This window comes from Phaethon aethereus (genome assembly GCF_964289735.1).
Source record: "Phaethon aethereus genome assembly, chromosome: 2".
Classification (NCBI taxonomy): domain Eukaryota; kingdom Metazoa; phylum Chordata; class Aves; order Phaethontiformes; family Phaethontidae; genus Phaethon; species Phaethon aethereus.
The window spans coordinates 141,283,492-141,302,378 of NC_138582.1; the positions used below are offsets into that span (position 1 = coordinate 141,283,492).

Below are 18,887 nucleotides of genomic sequence, written 5' to 3' on the forward strand. Positions count from 1 at the left end.
TGGGAAAGCAGCTCAGGTCTCTAGTCGAGCCTCCTGCTCAAAGCAGGGTCAGCCTGAGATCAGACCAAGTTGCTCAGGGCTTTATCTTCTAAGAATGGAGACTGCACAACCTATATCTTTATGTAACTAAAAAAAAAAATACAGATTTTTATAAATGTGTATATATACATAATACTATATTTAATTGATATCTAGAGTTAGAAAAGTAGCCGATCATGTTCAAAAGCTTTGGATATCAGGTATTAAGGGATAGATACTAGACAGTGCTGTGATCTAAAATTAGAATTCATTGTAAAAGAGGCAAATAAAAGTCAGGTTTGTTTCCACATGCCATAGATAAAACAGTTCTCTTAAAAGCAACTGAAATAAAATTCATAAGTGAAATATAATTCACAAATGCTATATTAACTTATAGCACAAATGCTATAATTAACATTATGCTCCTGATGAGAAAATAACTTTACTTAAAAATCAAGATCTTTGAAATGTAATGGTACAAGCTCAAAGATACTGATACCAAAACTCCTGCTTAACTACTTCTGTGTTTCTCTAACTCTTAACTTCCAAGTTGGACAAACATGGCAAATTGACTGTTCCATTTTTAGGGGCCGTAACAGATATACTGAAATACATGTAGGCGCAACATGTTAACGGTATATCTGATTTTCCTATCAATACTAGAGGCACGTCAACCATTATTCTTCTATTTTCACCCATCTGTGGTAGAAACAGGAGTCTACTTTTTCTAAATTAACTATAAAGGTTTGAAAATCGGTGCATTTTTCCACTTCTAAAATATTATGTCTGAGATGATACATTCATTTGTTTTCCTTCGCAGTCCCAGATGACTCCAAAGGTAAATTGTTCACACTCTACAGATCTGTTAAACATAGAATAAATTGGCGGGGGGGGGAGGCGGGTAGCAGTTGTATTTGGTTTTGCCTTCCACATTTTAGCTATGTTTTAAGATTCTTAGACATCAAAATTTTAAATAACGTGTCCAACATTGACATGGTTAATAGTGAGCCTTGGTATTAGTACCTGATATGCCACTTGATCTTGTGCTAACAGTTAAAATACTAAAAATAAAATACTACAATTAAAAATTACATTTCTTAGCTTGATCATTTCTCTGAGGTAAATGCTCACTGTTGCCACTGTTTTATTAAAATTCTGTAGGGTTTGTGCAATCTTCTCAGGTTTGTGCAATTTCTTTTAGAATTTTTTTTTCTAAAAAGAAAATCTTTTAGAGCTAATTATGGACATTTCCAAGGCTTTGTAAGGTAATTCCACCAAACAAAGAAATCTAACCATGCCACCAGAAAACCTATGACAAAGTAACCTGCTTGGTTGATGTGGAGCGAGTGTTGGACATTGTCTACCTGGATTTCTCCAAGTCTTTCAATACAGTTTCCCACAGTGTCCTCCTAAATTGGTGTGTAACTGGTCTAGACAAGTGGTCTGGACAAGTGGCTGACAGGCTGTACCCAGAGGGTGGTGGTAATTTGCTCGTTTTCAAACTGGCAACCAGTTACAAGTGAGGTTGCCCAGGGATTGATGCTGGGCCCAATGCTGTTTAATATCTTCATAAGTGATCTGGATGATGGCATCAAGTGTACCCTGATGAAGTTCACTGATGATACAAAACTTAGTGGGAAAGTGGACACTTTAGAAAGGAGAGCCACCCTGCAGGAAGACCTGGATAGACTGGAATAGTGGGCTAACAAACCTTATGAAGTTCAACAAGGACAAGTGTAAGGTCTTGCACCTGGGAAAACATAATCCAGGAGTGCAGCATAGGCTGGGATCTACCCAGCAGGGAAGCAGTTCTGTGGAAAGGGACCTGGGGTGGACAGCAAGCTCAGTATGAGTGAACAGTGTGCTGCTAAAGCAAAGCAAGTCAACAGGATGCTGGGTTGTATCAACAAGGGCATCACCAGCAGAGATAAAGAAGTCATTATCCCACTCCATTCAGCACTTGTCAGGTCACACCTGGAATACTGTGTTCATTTCTGGTCCCTACTATACAAAAAAGATGTGGACAGGCTGGAGAGGGCTGATCAAAGGACTGGGAAGCCTGCCATATGAGGAAAGGCTGAGAGAACTGGATGTGTTCAGCCTTGAGAAAAGAAGGCTTAGGGGAGCCTTATCGCCATGTTCTAGTATTTAAGGGGTGGCTACAAAGAAGATGGAGACTCCCTTTTTACAAGGGGTCACATGGAAAAGATGAGGGGTAATGGGTACAAGTTACTCCTGGGGAAATTCTGACTGGACACAAGAGAAAAATTTTTCACAATGAGAACAATCAGCCACTGGAATAATCTCCCCCAGGAAGTGGTGTTTTGGGAGAGCAAAGTTGCAGACACAACAGATTGTCACGCTGTGGCACGTTGCTCTTGGAAAATCCATAGGAAGAGGAGTTACTGCCCACAGCCACCCAGTGAGATGCTCCGAGGGCTGCAAGCAGCAGTGACTGAAGACCAGCCCCATCCACCCCTCAGAAACCACTCGCAGGACAACAGTGCCGGCAGATAAGTGGTGCTGAGGTTACTTAATAGGTCTGGTCTGTTTCTGAAAGTCTCTCTCATTATGATTAACTAGCCAGAACTCCTATAGGTATCACCTCTCATATATAGAAATGAAAGCTCTGACATAGTGATCTGGGAAAAACTTTTCAGATCACAGTAATAAATAATTTGCCCATGAGCCATGAGTTACTAGACTTACTATAGTGGTCCTTCTCCAGACTTTTCCTCTCCATTATGAGAATGTTTCTCCCAAACTCTATCCACCTGTTCAGTCACATGGCAGAATAAAACCTGATTTCTCTTAGTATCTCCCTCTGCAAATTTAATTTGGTACAAATGACAGTGTAAAACCTGGTGGCAACTTTATGCTGTAAAGGGATATGCTTTATTTTTCCAAAACCAGCAGAAGTATGTAGCGGAGTAGTGACTTTAATTGTTTTCAGCTGTATTTCCTTCTTTGTGTGTCTTGCTAGAATGCTACAGCCTGCACTGCTTTATCTTAAAGAATATAGACAATGAGCTACTCTCCACATGTTCTGATACACTTCTCTGCTACCATAAGATGGCAGACATAGTACATAAACTTTCAGTAACATACTAAAAATTACAATTATTAGATCAATATATATACGATGTTCACTACTGCCCTTACTGCGTGAACCAGAAAAAAATGGTCTCAATGTACCACTATCTGCTACTGCATTCATGGTATCCTATTAGTTCATCGTTGCAGCTCTTTCAAAACAACATGACTTGGCAAGAAAAAAAAAATTTGATCAGTCATAAAATGACTGTCTTTTTGGTTAAAGTGCAGAACAATAGCGTAATATAGGTATGGTATAGGTTTTTTATTTTTATTCAGCTGTTTAGTATGCTGTAGGTATAAATGAGAGACTTAAACCAAGCATCAAAACTGAACCTTTCAGACGTTAATGTGATGATAGCTGTGTTATTATGAGCCTAATGATATCTAGTGCACACAAGAATACATAGGTGTCATGCTGGGAAACCAATGATCTGGCTCTCATTCTGACTGCAGGCAAAGAATATCTCATCAAAGCTATAAATTTCATGAGTCTGTTCCCAAATTTAAAACCCGTAAGGAAATGGCTTTCATGGTTCAACAGTTTTAAAGGGTTGCTCTTACTTGGCTTTGTAACAAGGAAATTAATAGTTCTTCCAAAACAAATCAGAATTATGCCATAGCTGCATGCATTTTCATGCTGTTGCCTTCAGCATTTTACTTCCTTCTCCAGATAACATCGCTGCAGAATCCACACTGAATCCACCATGAGGAAACATTTATTACTTGCTATGATTTCGCACTATAGCCTTAGATAGGTGATAGAAGTCGTTTACTCATTGCCATGTAAAAATTGTTTTCTTTAGGTCATGTGAAATAGAGTCAGTTTCTAATCAACCTTCACTTTTCACAGAGTAAAACCTCCCCAGCCTAATGTCAGGGAGAGTTAGTTTCTGTAGCGTGATGCAGAGCAACCAACCAAGAGGTAGGCGGCTTATCGGGCTGAAATAAGAAAGCAGCACTGAAGTGATATACTCCTCTGTCAGTATGTTTTTTCCCTTTTAAAAATTCTGACTGTGCAAATATTGAAGCTTCTGAAAGGAATAATCATGTTTAAATCATTTTCTTAGTTTACAGGTATAAAAATGCTTTCTAATGAGCAGAAAATGAGTATTGTGTTAGGATTAGCTGTTGTATGTCACATTTCATGCATATAATACACCATGACTAGCACTGTTCGGGAAGAAAATCATAAATGAGTACCACATGTCCAGCATAGCAATACATTTCAATATATCAGTAACAAAACACTGTGCATTCTCATTTTAACCAGTAAGAAGTTACACATATACTGGGATTAAAATACCAAGATATACCTGGTGTGTGCCGAACACTTATGATTGCACAGGATTTTACATCCAACTATTTCAATGCCTGTGGAGCTACAAACAGGAGATTAACAACATCTGTGTCAAAAGTAGCTTTTATTTTTTGGCTCATGCCAATCATTTGGAGTCCTATCTTGAGTCCTGTCTTTAATGTAGGAATGTAGCATTCAGAATAAGAATCCTTGCGTGTCAACAACAATTAGGTAATATAGTAAGGAAATTAATTTTAACTAAGAGCAGACTATTGCACATCTACCTATGTTACAACATAAACCATTCTCTCATAAATCACAAATGTTACTCTATGGGTGAATGACAAGAACTCCTGCACCTCAAGTAGCTGGCTCCCATATTAGGGAGCTGTGCAGGAGCCTAACGGGAAGCGGGAAGGTCAGAAATTATTTTCTAAGAACAAAAATTACATATTTTATATATACAAATTTGTTCTTATCTGAGGGTGAAGTGATTGTCATAGAAAACACAGCATTGGAGTCCACAAAATCCTCAACAGCCCACTGTTCCACAGGAGGGAAAAGAGCAAACATGGAGGACTGAATGAAAACCAACAGTATTCCACCACAAACTGTGCAAAAAGCACAGTAATATGCTTTAAGCACAGTATATGCTTTAATATGAGGAGAATGTAAGTTTTTCATCAAGCAGGGAAAACAGAATTATCCCCTAAGCCAGCCTAAAATAGCTATCACTGGTGCAAACAAGAAAACTGCAATTCCCAGCCGGGAAGCACCACCACTGCCACGCATGAGAGGGATGGAGTGGGAAACAAATAGCTCTACACCTAGACTTTCAGAGCAGCACGTGACTCTTACTATTAAATAACTGCATAGAGGGAGGGAGAATAGAATAAAAAGGGCATTATAACTGGCTACTCATGCCCAGTACATTTACATACAAGGAATATACTGCTCCATAAAGATAGCTGTAACCAGCTGGAGTAAAGCTGTCTATACTTTTGCTCATCCCACCTCTAAGTTAGGCATTGAGCATCTTCAGATATGGTTTGAGCTTCAGTGCACAGGAGCTAGGCTGCTTTCAGTATCCAAGCTGGCTTCTGTTTGACTGCAGCGTGGACATACCTTTAATATAAGCCGCAATATTCTGCATCAGGTTTTCGACTTACGTCTGATGAAGAGTAACACTCAGAAGCATCATGTCATAGTCATGTAGGACTGCTGCAGCCACCTGTTTTACCCAGTGCATTGTATCAAAAAACCTCCGGACATTGAGAAAAAAATACATGATGAAAATTAAATTCATACTGCAGTCTAAAAACTCAAGAATATATAAAAAAATAATTTCAGCTGCAAATTTTAATGAGACCAGAATCAAGATAAAGGAAATAAAGTCACCTATTATGTACAGTCTTTATTTGATCTTTGTCAATTAAAACTACCTCTATTTACTAAATATGTCTACATACAAGTCATTAAATAGGTCTGTTCGGTTTTTCTGGAAGGGATGAAGTTAGGACTACATTTTCTTTCAGTCACATTTGTCTCACTTCATCTCAAATCCAGCTGATTATGATACAGTGCTGATTATTATTTTGCAGTGAGAATTTCTAAATTCCAATGTTTGAATTTTGAATTACGTAACTTAACCAAGGTTCTGGTTTCTATTTATCAACTGTAGACTTCTAATGACAAATGTTGGATCTCTGAAAAAGAAGTTAAATAAAAGTATAATTTATGTAATTGTACTTTTACATAAATTTTTTAAGAATTTAGGAAAGATACAGAAATACTCCTTTTAAGCTCATCAGCATTATGCATCAAATAAGCTTCTATATCTTTCAACGTCTGTACCATTTTTCTCACTCAGGTGTTTGAGAGCCAAGTAATATATTTTCATAAAAAATCTGAACAACAAATAACCACCTTCCCCATCTTATGCACCCATACAGCAACAGTCTGTCATGAAGCTTAGACTCACAGCAAAAAGACAAACCTACTGCCATGGATGAAGTAGAAACAGATTATTTTGCACAAATTAGATCCCATCTGCTAATTTTGGATAGGATAGTTGAGGTGGATAAACCAAGTGCACAGGGGACGGGGGCAGGAAGAGAGGCCAAGACATGGACATAATCCATCCCAGCCAATAAGTCCCCCTGCCATTATCCTACCTTTGTGTAAGCCCTGTGTGAAACCTCTTCTCTCGCCTTTTCTTTTAAGTTACTTGTTCTGTCCTTCAAAATTCAGAGGCCTTTCAGCCCTTTCCAATTGCAGCCCTGCCCCTTCTTCAGATCCTGGTGAGTACTAAGCTCTGAGAACTGACTTTGGCTTTCTGGGTTAGCCTGAAAAAAAGGAAAAATGTTCACTTCATTTTTGTCTCCCCTGTTGTCACGTTAGGAGTTAACAGTCTGACGTGTGGCTGGGGAAGCCCTCCCACCGAGAGTCAGGAGGTTCAGAAAGGACCCACTTGCTTTCTAAACTCCTTCTCAGAGAGGAGTCCAGGTGCAGCTAGGTCCAGTCATAGTCCCAGACTTGGTCAACAGTTCATGTCTAAAGGATTATATGTGTAGCCACTCTTCAAACTCTTTGCCTGTCAGAGCCCTCTCAAGGACTTTCACTGAGACAGCTTCACAAAGTTGAAAAGACAGCTGATTTATTAAGGTGACAGCTATAACAAATTCAGATTTACCATTGATAAATACTCTTACTGCAAAAATGGAGCTCGAGTTAATAGTTCAGCGCTTTCGTTAACAATATTTTCCCTGGGAACATCTGACATAGTCGGAGGCACGGATCTTACCAAAGAGGCATCGCTGCTTGGGGAGGACAGAGGTACAGGCCTGTTGACCCACCGGTAGTTGGAATTCTTGTCCTCAAAATGGGGGATTCTAAATGCCAGCTTTATACTCTTGGTGAGGTGGGACTAAGTCAATTATCGTGCGCCAACTGGCTCTTGGCAAGGGTCTGGAGAGTAGGTGAGGCTCGATGAGTCAGTATGGGGAGGGGGAATTCAGTACAGATGTACGGTGGTCTTTGTGGTTTTGTTGAAACTACATCAGGCTGTGAGACCTTCACCTCACCCAGGTGTCACTCAGTCACAATAGACCATCAAACCGCAACCCATCACAGTTGCTTCTGCAAGGTAAGCATGTTGCTCGAGTCAAACTCGAGCTGACTCATGGTGACTTCTGCATTTGGCACCAACAAATTGGGACAAGTCCAGTGTCCCGCATCTGTGATCCTCCACACCAGTGTGCAGAGAACGGTTCATAAGGTCCTGTGTGGTAAATCTGTGCTTCTGCCTTTCCCAAATCTGTCTCTTCTACTGCAGTGAAGTCAAAATCATATTCCCCCTCCTTTCTGAGATGGCTACAGTGGTTGAGCTGCACCAAAGAGACCAATGCTGAATTTATTTTATATGCTAATTTACATGATAGCTGCATTCGTTAAAATGATATCTAGTGTTATTAAACTCCTGTAGAGTAATTGTGATTGAAATTTGTCCACGAGCTACACATATTTGAACCTCATGAACCAGAAAAGAATTTATAAAAGATATTGCTTCGGCACAAGCATGTTGGTTTTAAAATATCTGAAACTATAAATTATACAGACGGGATAAAACTGAGGATGAATACTATTTACAATCTGTTTTAACACTCAATGTACAGAGTAACAGTAAAAATACGGAAGAGTGGGAAAGGAAGTGAACTTTTTCAATTGAAGATGATTCATTTCTCCTAGAGCAAGATAAACTTCCCTTACGGTACTTCAGTGAGTGTTATTCTAATCCTAAAACCGAATCAGTAAGATTTTTGGTTTCTTCATTGCAACCTGTTAAACTACTGGGCTATAAACCTACACCTGAGTTTCATGTACTATCCTTCCCATTTACTGGCTTGCATAGGCTAAAAAGCAGAGGTAAATCAGAAATCAAAATTATGAGTATAGGAAGAAGGGGTTTTTATTTTAGATTTTCACTACTCAAAGGTTTGATGACACAGCAAGAAGTTATTTTATCCTGTTAGAATGGAAAGATTGGTATGAAGGAATTGGACCTGTGTGGGATGGCCTTAATCAAGACAAAAGCTTGACATTCATTAAAAGACAATGATCACATGAAGATGGAAAAAGTTTACATGGAAGAAAATAATAATGCGACAAGAAACCAATTACAAACATGTAAAACTAATTATTTATGAAAATATCCTCTACATACTAAAAAATCCTTGCCTGCACCCAGTCTTCAGCAACATTTATTTTAATCACTGATCAGAATACTGGAACTCATTTAGTAGAACATATTTATCTAACTTTTAAGAATCAAAGCTCTTGCTCAGAAATACCAAAATATATCTGAGTTATAACTATCCTTTAAGGATAACATTGCTTTGTAGACTGAAGAAAAAAAAAAAAAAAAAAAAAAGGACTTGTTTGCTTAGTAAATGCTATTAGTGATGAATAACCCATCAGCTTTCTATACCGTGTTCAAAGAGCTTTTAGAATTTTATTGGTATGGTGCTCAGTTCTGATAATTCAGCTTTTAATGCAATCAAGAATATCACCAGGAGCTACTTAATTAATTCCCCAGTGCAGCATGAATTTAATTTTCAATGACTTTATTGAGAACTTTTTTTGTTAATTTTACAATGAGAAACTATAATCACTGTTACACAACTTGCAAATATTTCAAACAAGACAGCAATCTCCTATTTTTTTGATTTTTTTTGTTCCAAATTCAGCTCCTGAGATGGATATTCTGCCCCAGCTTCATTTTCATCTTCCTGTAAAAGAAAATGAAAACCTTGACATTAATCAACTTATTTAAGAAGTACACTTTTTGTACTTATGCATATGTATAGAATTCTATACAGACTTTTGTCATCTTTTGCCTGACCAATAAGCATAAAATAAGCAAAAAATGTCATTTATCCAAGCATTTCATTTTGCTGAAGAGTTGAAATAAAAATGATAAGAAATTTAAAGAAGTCTAATCACCTACATTTATAGTAGAATAATAATTAATGAGTAAATATTTCACTGATCAATTTACTGGATGGTTACGTAAAGAAATTACTAAACCATACATGGATTACAAGACATTCAAACCTCCGCAGCAGACAGTATTACACACCTTTCCTTTGTTCTTGACCAGAGGTTTCCACTAAATTACTTTTGAATGCAAGAACTTTCATCATTGTTCTAAAAATTACTTTTGAAAAGCATCTGCCACTGAAAAATGTTTCATTTTTTTGAGACCAGATACGTTTACTTCACCATTTGATAAAAGACAATAAATTTAACTTCAGAGACACTTTATGTTCTGCAGCATCGTATTTTTGTCCCATCTAGCATATTTTGTTGACAGGTCTGCCAATTTTCCAATTACTTGTACCACCATATGTTATCTGAAGATCAGTCAGGTCTAAAATAGGAAACATGAGCATGTCAGGCAGCAGCATGCTTACAATATTCTACAGCTTCAGCTCCAAGAGTAGGGCTCATAATTCACTACAGGTTCCTCTGTATCTCACTGAAAAAATGAAGTGACATCATAATGCCCGTTTCCATAGGAATGGATACTATTTTGTGTCCAGTACAAAAATGTGACCTCCAAAGTATAAATTACGGAAGATTGGGAAAACTTTTTGATAAGGCAACTTGCAAACCACCACATCATGACCAGTCCTTATCACACATTCAAAGTATGGCCAGTTTTCCTGCCTGCATTTTAATTCAATCTACAGAAAATCTTCCTCATTCCAAAAATACAAAGGAGAAGAAATTAATAGATACTTGGGAATGAAGAAGCATCCTGGCTGCTGTAACACCACTTATCACAAGTCAATAGTTGAGAGAAAGGAAATGTCAGGGACATTAGGTGGGACCCAGGAACCCAGGGTGCAGTTTCCTACTTTAAAACAGCACCTTCATTCTTCAGTGAAAATAACTTTATCTTTTTGCATCCTAGTCCTCCTTTCACCATCAAAGTGTGTTTTGTAAGGATAATTATAATAAAAAATTAGAAGTACAAAATATATAGGAGGATCACAGGATCACAGCACAAAATAGAACAGCAATGGAAAATCTCATTTAAAAAATATGGTCTCATTTTATGTTACACAATGCTAAAATAAAATGGAAAAGCTAGTTGTTCTGTTAAAGAACCATACACTCCAAAACCATTCTGCTTCTAAATCCTCCCCCTTCTGGGGACAGGTGAGGCACTGAGAAATATTTACATGACTGACCACTAAAGGCTAAACGCTTTTTTTCATATCTTTATGGACTGACATCTCTTCAATTACCTTTAAAACATGTAGTGAGCCCTGTGGCTCTTTTAGTTCAGGTGAGGAAACATGTCTGTGCATGTGTGTGAAACCAAAGATTGATTGACTGAAATTACAAGTGCAGCATATATTCAAGAGAGTGTAATGTATAGGTGCATTGGTTTAACCCCAGCTGGCAACTAAGCACCACACAGCTGCTCACTCACTGCCCCTGGTGAGATGGGGGAGAGAATCAGAAAACTCGTGGGTCGAGATAAAGACAGTACATGTTAACCATATCCAAGGTGTGAAGACTTACTATTCTTTCAGTTTGCTGACAATGGAAAATTTCTATGAATGTGTTATCTTTTTTTTTTTAACGGCCCAAGAGGCATCCCAATAATTGCACATAGAATACTGAATTGGTTGGAGCTTGTAATGTCATTAATAATGTTTGAATTTTCAGCTAAATAGCCTATATAACCTAATTATCAAGAAATTATGCCAAACAGACTGCAGATTAAACATATTTAATATGTTTGTTTTACTAATTACCACCTATCATTATAATGCTTTTAATTCTGATGGATAGCAAAGGCAAACCTTTTGTTTTCATGTTATCTGTTAAAAAACAGTCCATGATGGCAATGTGTAAAGTTGCTATTACCAGTGGCTATGCAGCAGATGAAATACTGAATTCCAGTTTCTGTTTCACAGAAATTCAGTTCACGTTATTTCTATTAATAGCTCACACCTATATTTTATGTTATCATTTATTCTGCTTACAGCTGCCTATGGCTCTACGATCTAGTGCTTTCTGTCCTCAAAACCCTGAAACAAAGAACAGTCATTTTGGTATTAAAACGTTCAACAATCAAAGTACTTTCTGCTAGCAGATGTCACAAATCAAACTTCTCTCATTATCTTTTCTGACTACAGACAACCACAGACTCAAGTATTATACAGTAAAATTTGAACACACTTACCTAAAAGATGCCTCAGCAGAGATCTGGTGACTTCTAAGAGTAGCAAAGGGAAGTGAATCCCTCAAGACTGTATTGCTACTCTTAGTGGAAAAGTGCATTTAACAGCCCAAAGATTATTTTCATGTTGAAATGAATGAAGGTGACTAGTCTGGAATTGTTGTTCTTTCAGATTTACAAAACCAACAGTGATAATGAAAAGTACAAAGGGATTTATAAAGTACTGTTAAAGCCAACAGTTTGAATTGAAATTTCAGCTCAGGAGCTCCTTAAGCCACTGATGACTGGACACCTCATCAGCATCCTGATGATGCTGATGGACTGATGGACCCTCCACACCATCTTTTTTCCTACATCCTTCCCCAGGTATCCCTCCTTTACTCTGATGAAAACAAGGTATTGGATTAAAGGATCCTTTGGATGCTCTACGGATGTCTTCAAATGTCCTATAGACATCCCTTCCTTCAAAAGACTTAGTCTACACCTGATAGCTGACCATTCATGGGTCACAGTAACAGAACAGGGCCAAGAATTTGAAATTGAGAATCTACAACCTGCTACCTAAATAAGTGTTGTGAATCATTATTAAAGTGTTGAGCATTCAATCGCTTTGCTGAAGTTAATGGGAATACTTCAATAGTTAGATGTCTTTAGGTGCCAAAGACTAAAGGTAAGAAGCTGACTTTTAAGATCCTATTTCTGAAAATTTTGATCTGACAGTTGAGACTGTCGTATAACTTTATCCCCTTTGAAAGCATGGTTAAGGTCAACTACAAATGGTGCTGCGAGCAGAGAATAACAGGTCCCACGTGGAAAGTTAATTTTGTAGTAGCTATTCCAGAACAGCTACTGTAGACAAGTTCTGGTATAAAAAAAAAAAAACCTAGAAAGAGGGTTTTGGGTGTCTCTTTTTCTCCCCCCCCGCCCAATTTTATTCAAAATGCCTGGTAATTTCTTGTTAGTCCATTAGTTAATGATATGAAATCTGGAAGAGGACAGTGAATTAGACAATTCTTAACTCTTCAGGGAATCTGACACTACTCTGTATGTAGAACAGATCACACCTCAATTAACTGTGCTAAGAAATGCACCAACTCACAGATTTGTGCATTATGCCACGCCTGTAATTTCTAAAGTTGCATTACAAAGGTATATTTAATAAAATAAAACTGCTGTTGTGTGCTTTGCAAACTGTAACCCGTATTCTAAACTTAATAAACATCTATATATTAGAGTATGATGTAAATGAACATCTGAATAATAAGAAAGAATGCAAAACCCCAAAATATCCTACTCTAAAGAGAAATAACTAAAGGGCTTTCTATGCTATCACATAATCTAGAAATATCACCTCAAAAACACTCAGGATCAAATTCAGATACCAATACTTTTCATAGCATCTTAACCCAAAAGAGCTGTAACATGACTAGTATACTAAGCTCCAGTGAAGGTGTCCAGCTGGTATTTCATCTCCTGCCTCACAGATTCTAGCTAGCAAAACAGCAGTTGGAATTAGGTAAAAATGCTTTTAATAGTCTTCAAAAATATATCAGGAAAAAGGGACTTCAAAAACTATGAGAGCTTTTCCTTGTGTATGTTAAAGTCTAGCTTTCCAAGGTCATAGGCCAAATTTTGAGGAAAATGAGTTTCAGGCAAAAATTGGGAGTTAAATCAGTCTGTTAAATTGGCAAAAGTTGAGCATTCAGCACTGAAATTCAAAAGTTATTTTTCTTCCAATGTCTATGCTGTCTTCTTCAAATATACTGCTGACAAACCTTGTAACGAGGACAGGTGCAAAAATACAGAGTACAACTGGAACAGTTCTTTACCAATGGATATTAGAAGCAAATATAAATTTCTTGTGATAGATGACAGTTTTCTGTCACCGTAGCTCTGCAGTGATAAGGCAGCTGTTTGTTTCCCAAGAAAAGGAGACCCTTGCTACATGGATCATTTTCATAGTGACAGCCTTGACAAGTTTGACATTTGCTTCATGAAGTATTCTGAAGCAGCCATCAAGAAAATGCCCCCTCTGGGACCACTGGCAAGCTGACAGCAGTACCTTTTAATGCGCGTCTCCATTAATTCTTACTGTCAAAGCCCACCGAATTCCTGCAACGAAATCTCTGCTGATCTGGTACAATACAAAATGGAGGCTATGAATGAACTAACCATTGTAATGTAAGCAAACATGACATCAATTAACTGGAAGCAGCTCTTCACCCCATTTTGTTCAGTAAGAAGAGCAACGTTTAACTGTTGGTTTCCTTCACCGATGCAGTACATGGCATCGTGCTCTAGGTGGCAATGCAAGACTAGGAGAACTATTCTTATACTCCAGCTCCTCTTAAGAAGCTACAAGCAGCTGCGTGTTTATCACAAACTCTAACTTGCACGGGTAGAAGAACTTTAAGTCTTTTTGAGATGTTTGTCAGTGTTCTGTATTTTCTATTTCCTTGTTTCTAATTCTGATTATTCAGATAAATGTACCATCGCAAGAGCCCTTACAGTCAAATTTCATTTAACGCTTAGTACAGAAGTGGAATTTCATGCCAGATTTCAAATCCTCCATCTGTTTCTCTCCTTTTTAGGAGGCAGCCATTCCACTGAGTGGCCCTTTTGGCTGACTGCCACTGCAGTTGGGATGCTCTTCAGGGCAGGTGGTGCTTGAAACCCAACCATTGTTTTACAAGTTCAGCTGGTTCTTCCTTGAAGAAAATAGAGGAAAATGTTTCCTCTTTAACAATTTGAGTCTTTAAAGGTTTAGGTTTATGAACTTTAGACTGTATCTATAACTGCTTAGGTATCACAAATCTGAAACATCAACTAAGAAATAGATGAAAAGCAACTTTAATGGGATTGTACTGTGCCTGTATGGGACAAGCCTTCTTAATTTCCGCTCTGGTCTCAGATTGCACACTTGCTTTAGTTTTCAAGTCTTCAAGTCTGACACTGCCCTGATTAAGGTCCTTTCTAAGGCAAATGTGTCACTCAATTCTAATACTTACATCTGTGCATATATAAACATATATATGGAAACCACAATAGCATCTTCTACTTATGTGGCAATATAATGATTATTTTTATTAATTATAAATTAAAACAGAAAGTTCCACTTTATACAGACTCATAATACTACTACAGAATAATATTCCATAGCCTAGAAATGTGTATCCTAATTAAAACAAGATGATTTTAAATATTCATGGTTATACTCCCACCCTATTTACACTACATTTACTAAATTATGGGAAGTAAAACTTTTTCGTTTGTAGTTTTGGTACTAAGAAATAAAATGGCTTCTTCTTACAGTAGCTACATGGAACAAAAGGTGCTTAGGCCAACAACAAGGAATTAATAGCACTTCTAAACAATTTCATTTCTAAGTACTGTTTAATTAAAAAAAAAACCAAAGAGGAGGCTAATTTTTAACTGCTCAATTGTTAGGCTACACGTGTATCTCGGTAGATACTAAATGGTAGCTGAAGACTTTTTTTCATGCTTTAACTGTGTTCAGAAATAAGTTTGGCTATAGACAGCCTTTTGTCAAAAGGTCTGAACATTCTTTGTTTCCAAAACGATTAGCAATATTAAATAGAAAAGCAGGCACAACTGAGTTACAGAAAAATGCTTCTGTAAGCTGCAAATAAGACATGCTGCCTACAGTCAAAAGCAGCTGAAAGACATCTCTCTAAACATCACTGAAGTACACGTCTTTAATGGAAAAAGATAGCACTACAATATTAAAGGAATAAATTTATCTCAATAACAGAGAAAATCTAAATCCTAATGAAAATGTTTTAGGAAAAATGACTGCATTGCATGCCTCTAACCAAAATTAATTAGAGTTTTAATGTTTTACATTTCCACCATAATTCTTTAAATGGTGCATTTATTTCATAGTAATAAACACTTGGTTCATTAAGTAAAGTTCAAAATCTGTGTTACTCGCTACATTTAACAACCTTTGGCCCTCTTCTTCAGTATTTCTTGATTCAGGTTTCCAAAGCATTGAATAAGCAATTGAGGAACACAATTAAATTTCATGACTCTGCATATTTAGGATTCTTATTTCATCTAAGACAAAGGGCAATTAATCTACCATTCTATACTGAATTCCAACTTTAGTGAGCCATGATAGATGCTGAAATGAACTTACAGGAAATGCTTAATTAAATTACTGTAAAAAGCATAACCAAGGTTTTTTCTTTCCTTATGACAAAAGAAAATGCACATTTAATTAGAAAAAGTCTACTGCAGTATTATAAATTTAATAACTTGGGAATTCATGAAAATATTGCTATAATATGACAGCTACCAATTCAGAAAGCTTCTTTCTCCTTCCTTTATATTTCATCAGAACATTTCACCTGAGTACAGCCATGAAATTCTGTTCAGGCTCAAGACATAAAAGATGAATCTTTCAATGGAGTTAATATGATGACATAGGACTCTGAACAACACAGCAAAGGCCTTTATTTTAGTCACCTGTTTTCCTAAATGTGATATAAGTAAATGCTGTAAAAGTGGGTTTGTATTTTTTGTAATACTGATTATCATTTGTTAAATCTAAACTAACACCAGCACTGCAGACCTACCCAGAAGTCGAAATCAGTCCTTTACAAGCTATATAAACATACATTTAATTTGATAATATAATGCAAACATTTGGCTATGGACCTGAAATCAAACAAGACAAGAAATCTATGGCTTTAGAAGTTAGAATTCCGTTGGTTTGATGGCAAAGGAGAGCTTGTAGATTTGTTTGTTTTTATATTTTGACATTACTTTTGTAATTGAAGATAGATAGCACATACTGTTCTGATCCTGTAATGATGTCTGAACAGTCCTGTTTCACACAATAGATAACTCAGCTGTATTTGAAGCATCAAGGGTGTATTGGTAATAAACACACAGCCAATGCTGAGTCAAAATTGTAACATTTAATATACCTATGTTTCAACAGTTTCAAGCTGATCAGTTTCTAAATTAAAAAATGAAGGTATTATTAGCTTTAACAGTAGAATGAATTCTTTTCAACCTCCACTCGTCTTTGCATTTCCAAGAGAGGTTCTAAAGCCAAATGTTATTTAATTCAGTGGGTATATTGAGAGGTGCTTTGGTACTTTGTCATGATAGCAATGTTGCTTCACTGTAATTTTTTGAAGTCAGAATCTGATGAAATTCTTTCAACTGGAAATAACGCAATGTCCAACCATTTAAAGTAATACTATAATCAAAAGGAACTTTGCAAAAACCTGCCCTGTAAGAGCAGCATCTGCCTCCAAACACACTCTGATATCCTTCCAAAAGTTTTTCTCTAACCACATTTATACACCTTGTAAAATAAAGGTTAGTTGCCTTTCAGAAATTTAGAATCAAATTAATTGACAGACCTCACCTCAGAAGTCACCAGAAACAGGGTTCCTTACAGGTTCATGGTGCATTTCTTTCTGATTAAATTTAGATGTTATGACTACATCAAAGTCATCTTTTGGTTTGTCAACAGCTTGCTTCCCATCTCTGCCCATCCTCCAACAAATCACACATAACTTAGAAGAGTAGGAGAAAAAATACTTTGATGTGATTCAATTACTGAAAAGCTATATTCTAAAAGATTCCCAAAGCTAGGGAAATTTGGCTATAACTAATTAGTGTTTTGCATATTTGTAGTAGAAAAGCTCATTACATAGCTCACATTATAAATCATTATTCATCTATTTTTTCCTTAAAACACTGAAGCCATTTAATAGCATTCATTGAAACTCCTTTTGACGCTCACTACACTCCATTCCTCAGAAGACTACTCACTCAGAAAGTTTTTTGTCTCCCATTACATTATATCACAGTGCTTCCAAGACATAATATTCTTCACAACCATTAAGGGCCACAACTTGCAAACACGTATACATGCATCGTTACATTCAACTCATCTGATCACTGAACTGAACGGTACTATTTACTGGGGTTACGTATGAAATATACTGCAGAACAATGCTTCTCTGGAACGAAATACTGAATTTAAACAGCCCCTGGATCAAGCATGGCATTTACATTATGGGTATTTAAGAGGAAGTTGAGGCTATTTTCAGAGGGCAATTTTCTCCTAAAATCCTGGTCCTGCCAGTCAGCTGCCTCTAAAGAGGTTCTGCCCAGCAGCAATGTTCAGTAGTTGCTGCTCTCTGCTCTTGTACAACAGCTGGTCTCATAACTGTCAGTGTCACCTAACAATATCAAGCAAAACCTTACATATTCATTCATTTTACTACATTGCAATCTATTTGTCTGGTTTTATTCATTGGCTTTTCTCTTTCTGCTCCAGAAATTGGATATCATGATTGTAAGAGTTAAATAGCCAGTAACTATTTCATTATTTTCTGTTTACTGATGATTTAAGATAATCATCATATGCCTCCTTTACTCACAAAACAGAACAGGTAATAGAAGGTTATGTAGAAAAAAACAGGTTCATGCTCTCCTGTGGCAAATACTACCTATTATTTGATATAACTCATTTTGCCTGCTTCCTCTCATCTAGGTGTACCTTAGACAATGCAACACATTGAGCACTACAGAAGTCTGTAGCACTGCCAGTTACATCAGCATTTAAATTTAGAAACAAACACGTAACTATACTACTTCATCTGCCAACGTAATTTTAAAATATGATTATTAAGAATATGAAGACTATGAAGAAAATACAGCAAATGCTGTCTATTTTGGTAGACGACAAATCAAGGATCTTACTCTTCCTATATTAATTGATGCTTCCCTTTGTCTGTCAGTACTCTCCTTAATGTCAGTGACAGTTACTGCCAATAATAATTTGTGCCTTGAAGTGGACTGTAGTATTTTCAATTCATTTAAATTCAAGGAAACCTTTCAGGAGGTAAGTTCTCAAAAAAGCAACACCTGAAAAATTTTGTTTGCTGTTACTTCGCCTGTCCATTCAAAACCCCAGAAATTATGCCTTTTAAGACCTAGAAATAGAAAAGTCTCTAGCTCCTTTCAAGATTTTGCAGTTCAATTTGATAAATGGTAATATATTGATATAAAATTTAACTCTAATATTAATTAATAATTTGAATCTTGGCCAAGTCATATCATACCACATACTGTACAAACACATCTGGAGAGTGTGATGTTGCAGAGTCTAAAATCAATTATGAAAATAAATGAAAGAAGAGAAGGACAAGAAGTAAAATATCATAAAAGCTAAGT

The 18,887-nt window shown here is 36.7% G+C and overlaps 1 protein-coding gene across 1 annotated transcript in view; it reads right to left on the minus strand.

Annotated features, from left to right (window-relative positions):
* Window positions 1-9,123: 9,123 nt before the first annotated feature.
* The window catches only part of PHF14 (PHD finger protein 14), a gene marked incomplete at both ends in the record, with an annotated part of 164,244 nt that continues 154,480 nt past the window's right edge, over window positions 9,124-18,887 (minus strand). Inside the window, 1 exon segment of the mRNA XM_081996362.1 lies at window positions 9,124-9,198. Coding sequence (XP_081852488.1) covers window positions 9,124-9,198 — 75 coding nt within the window.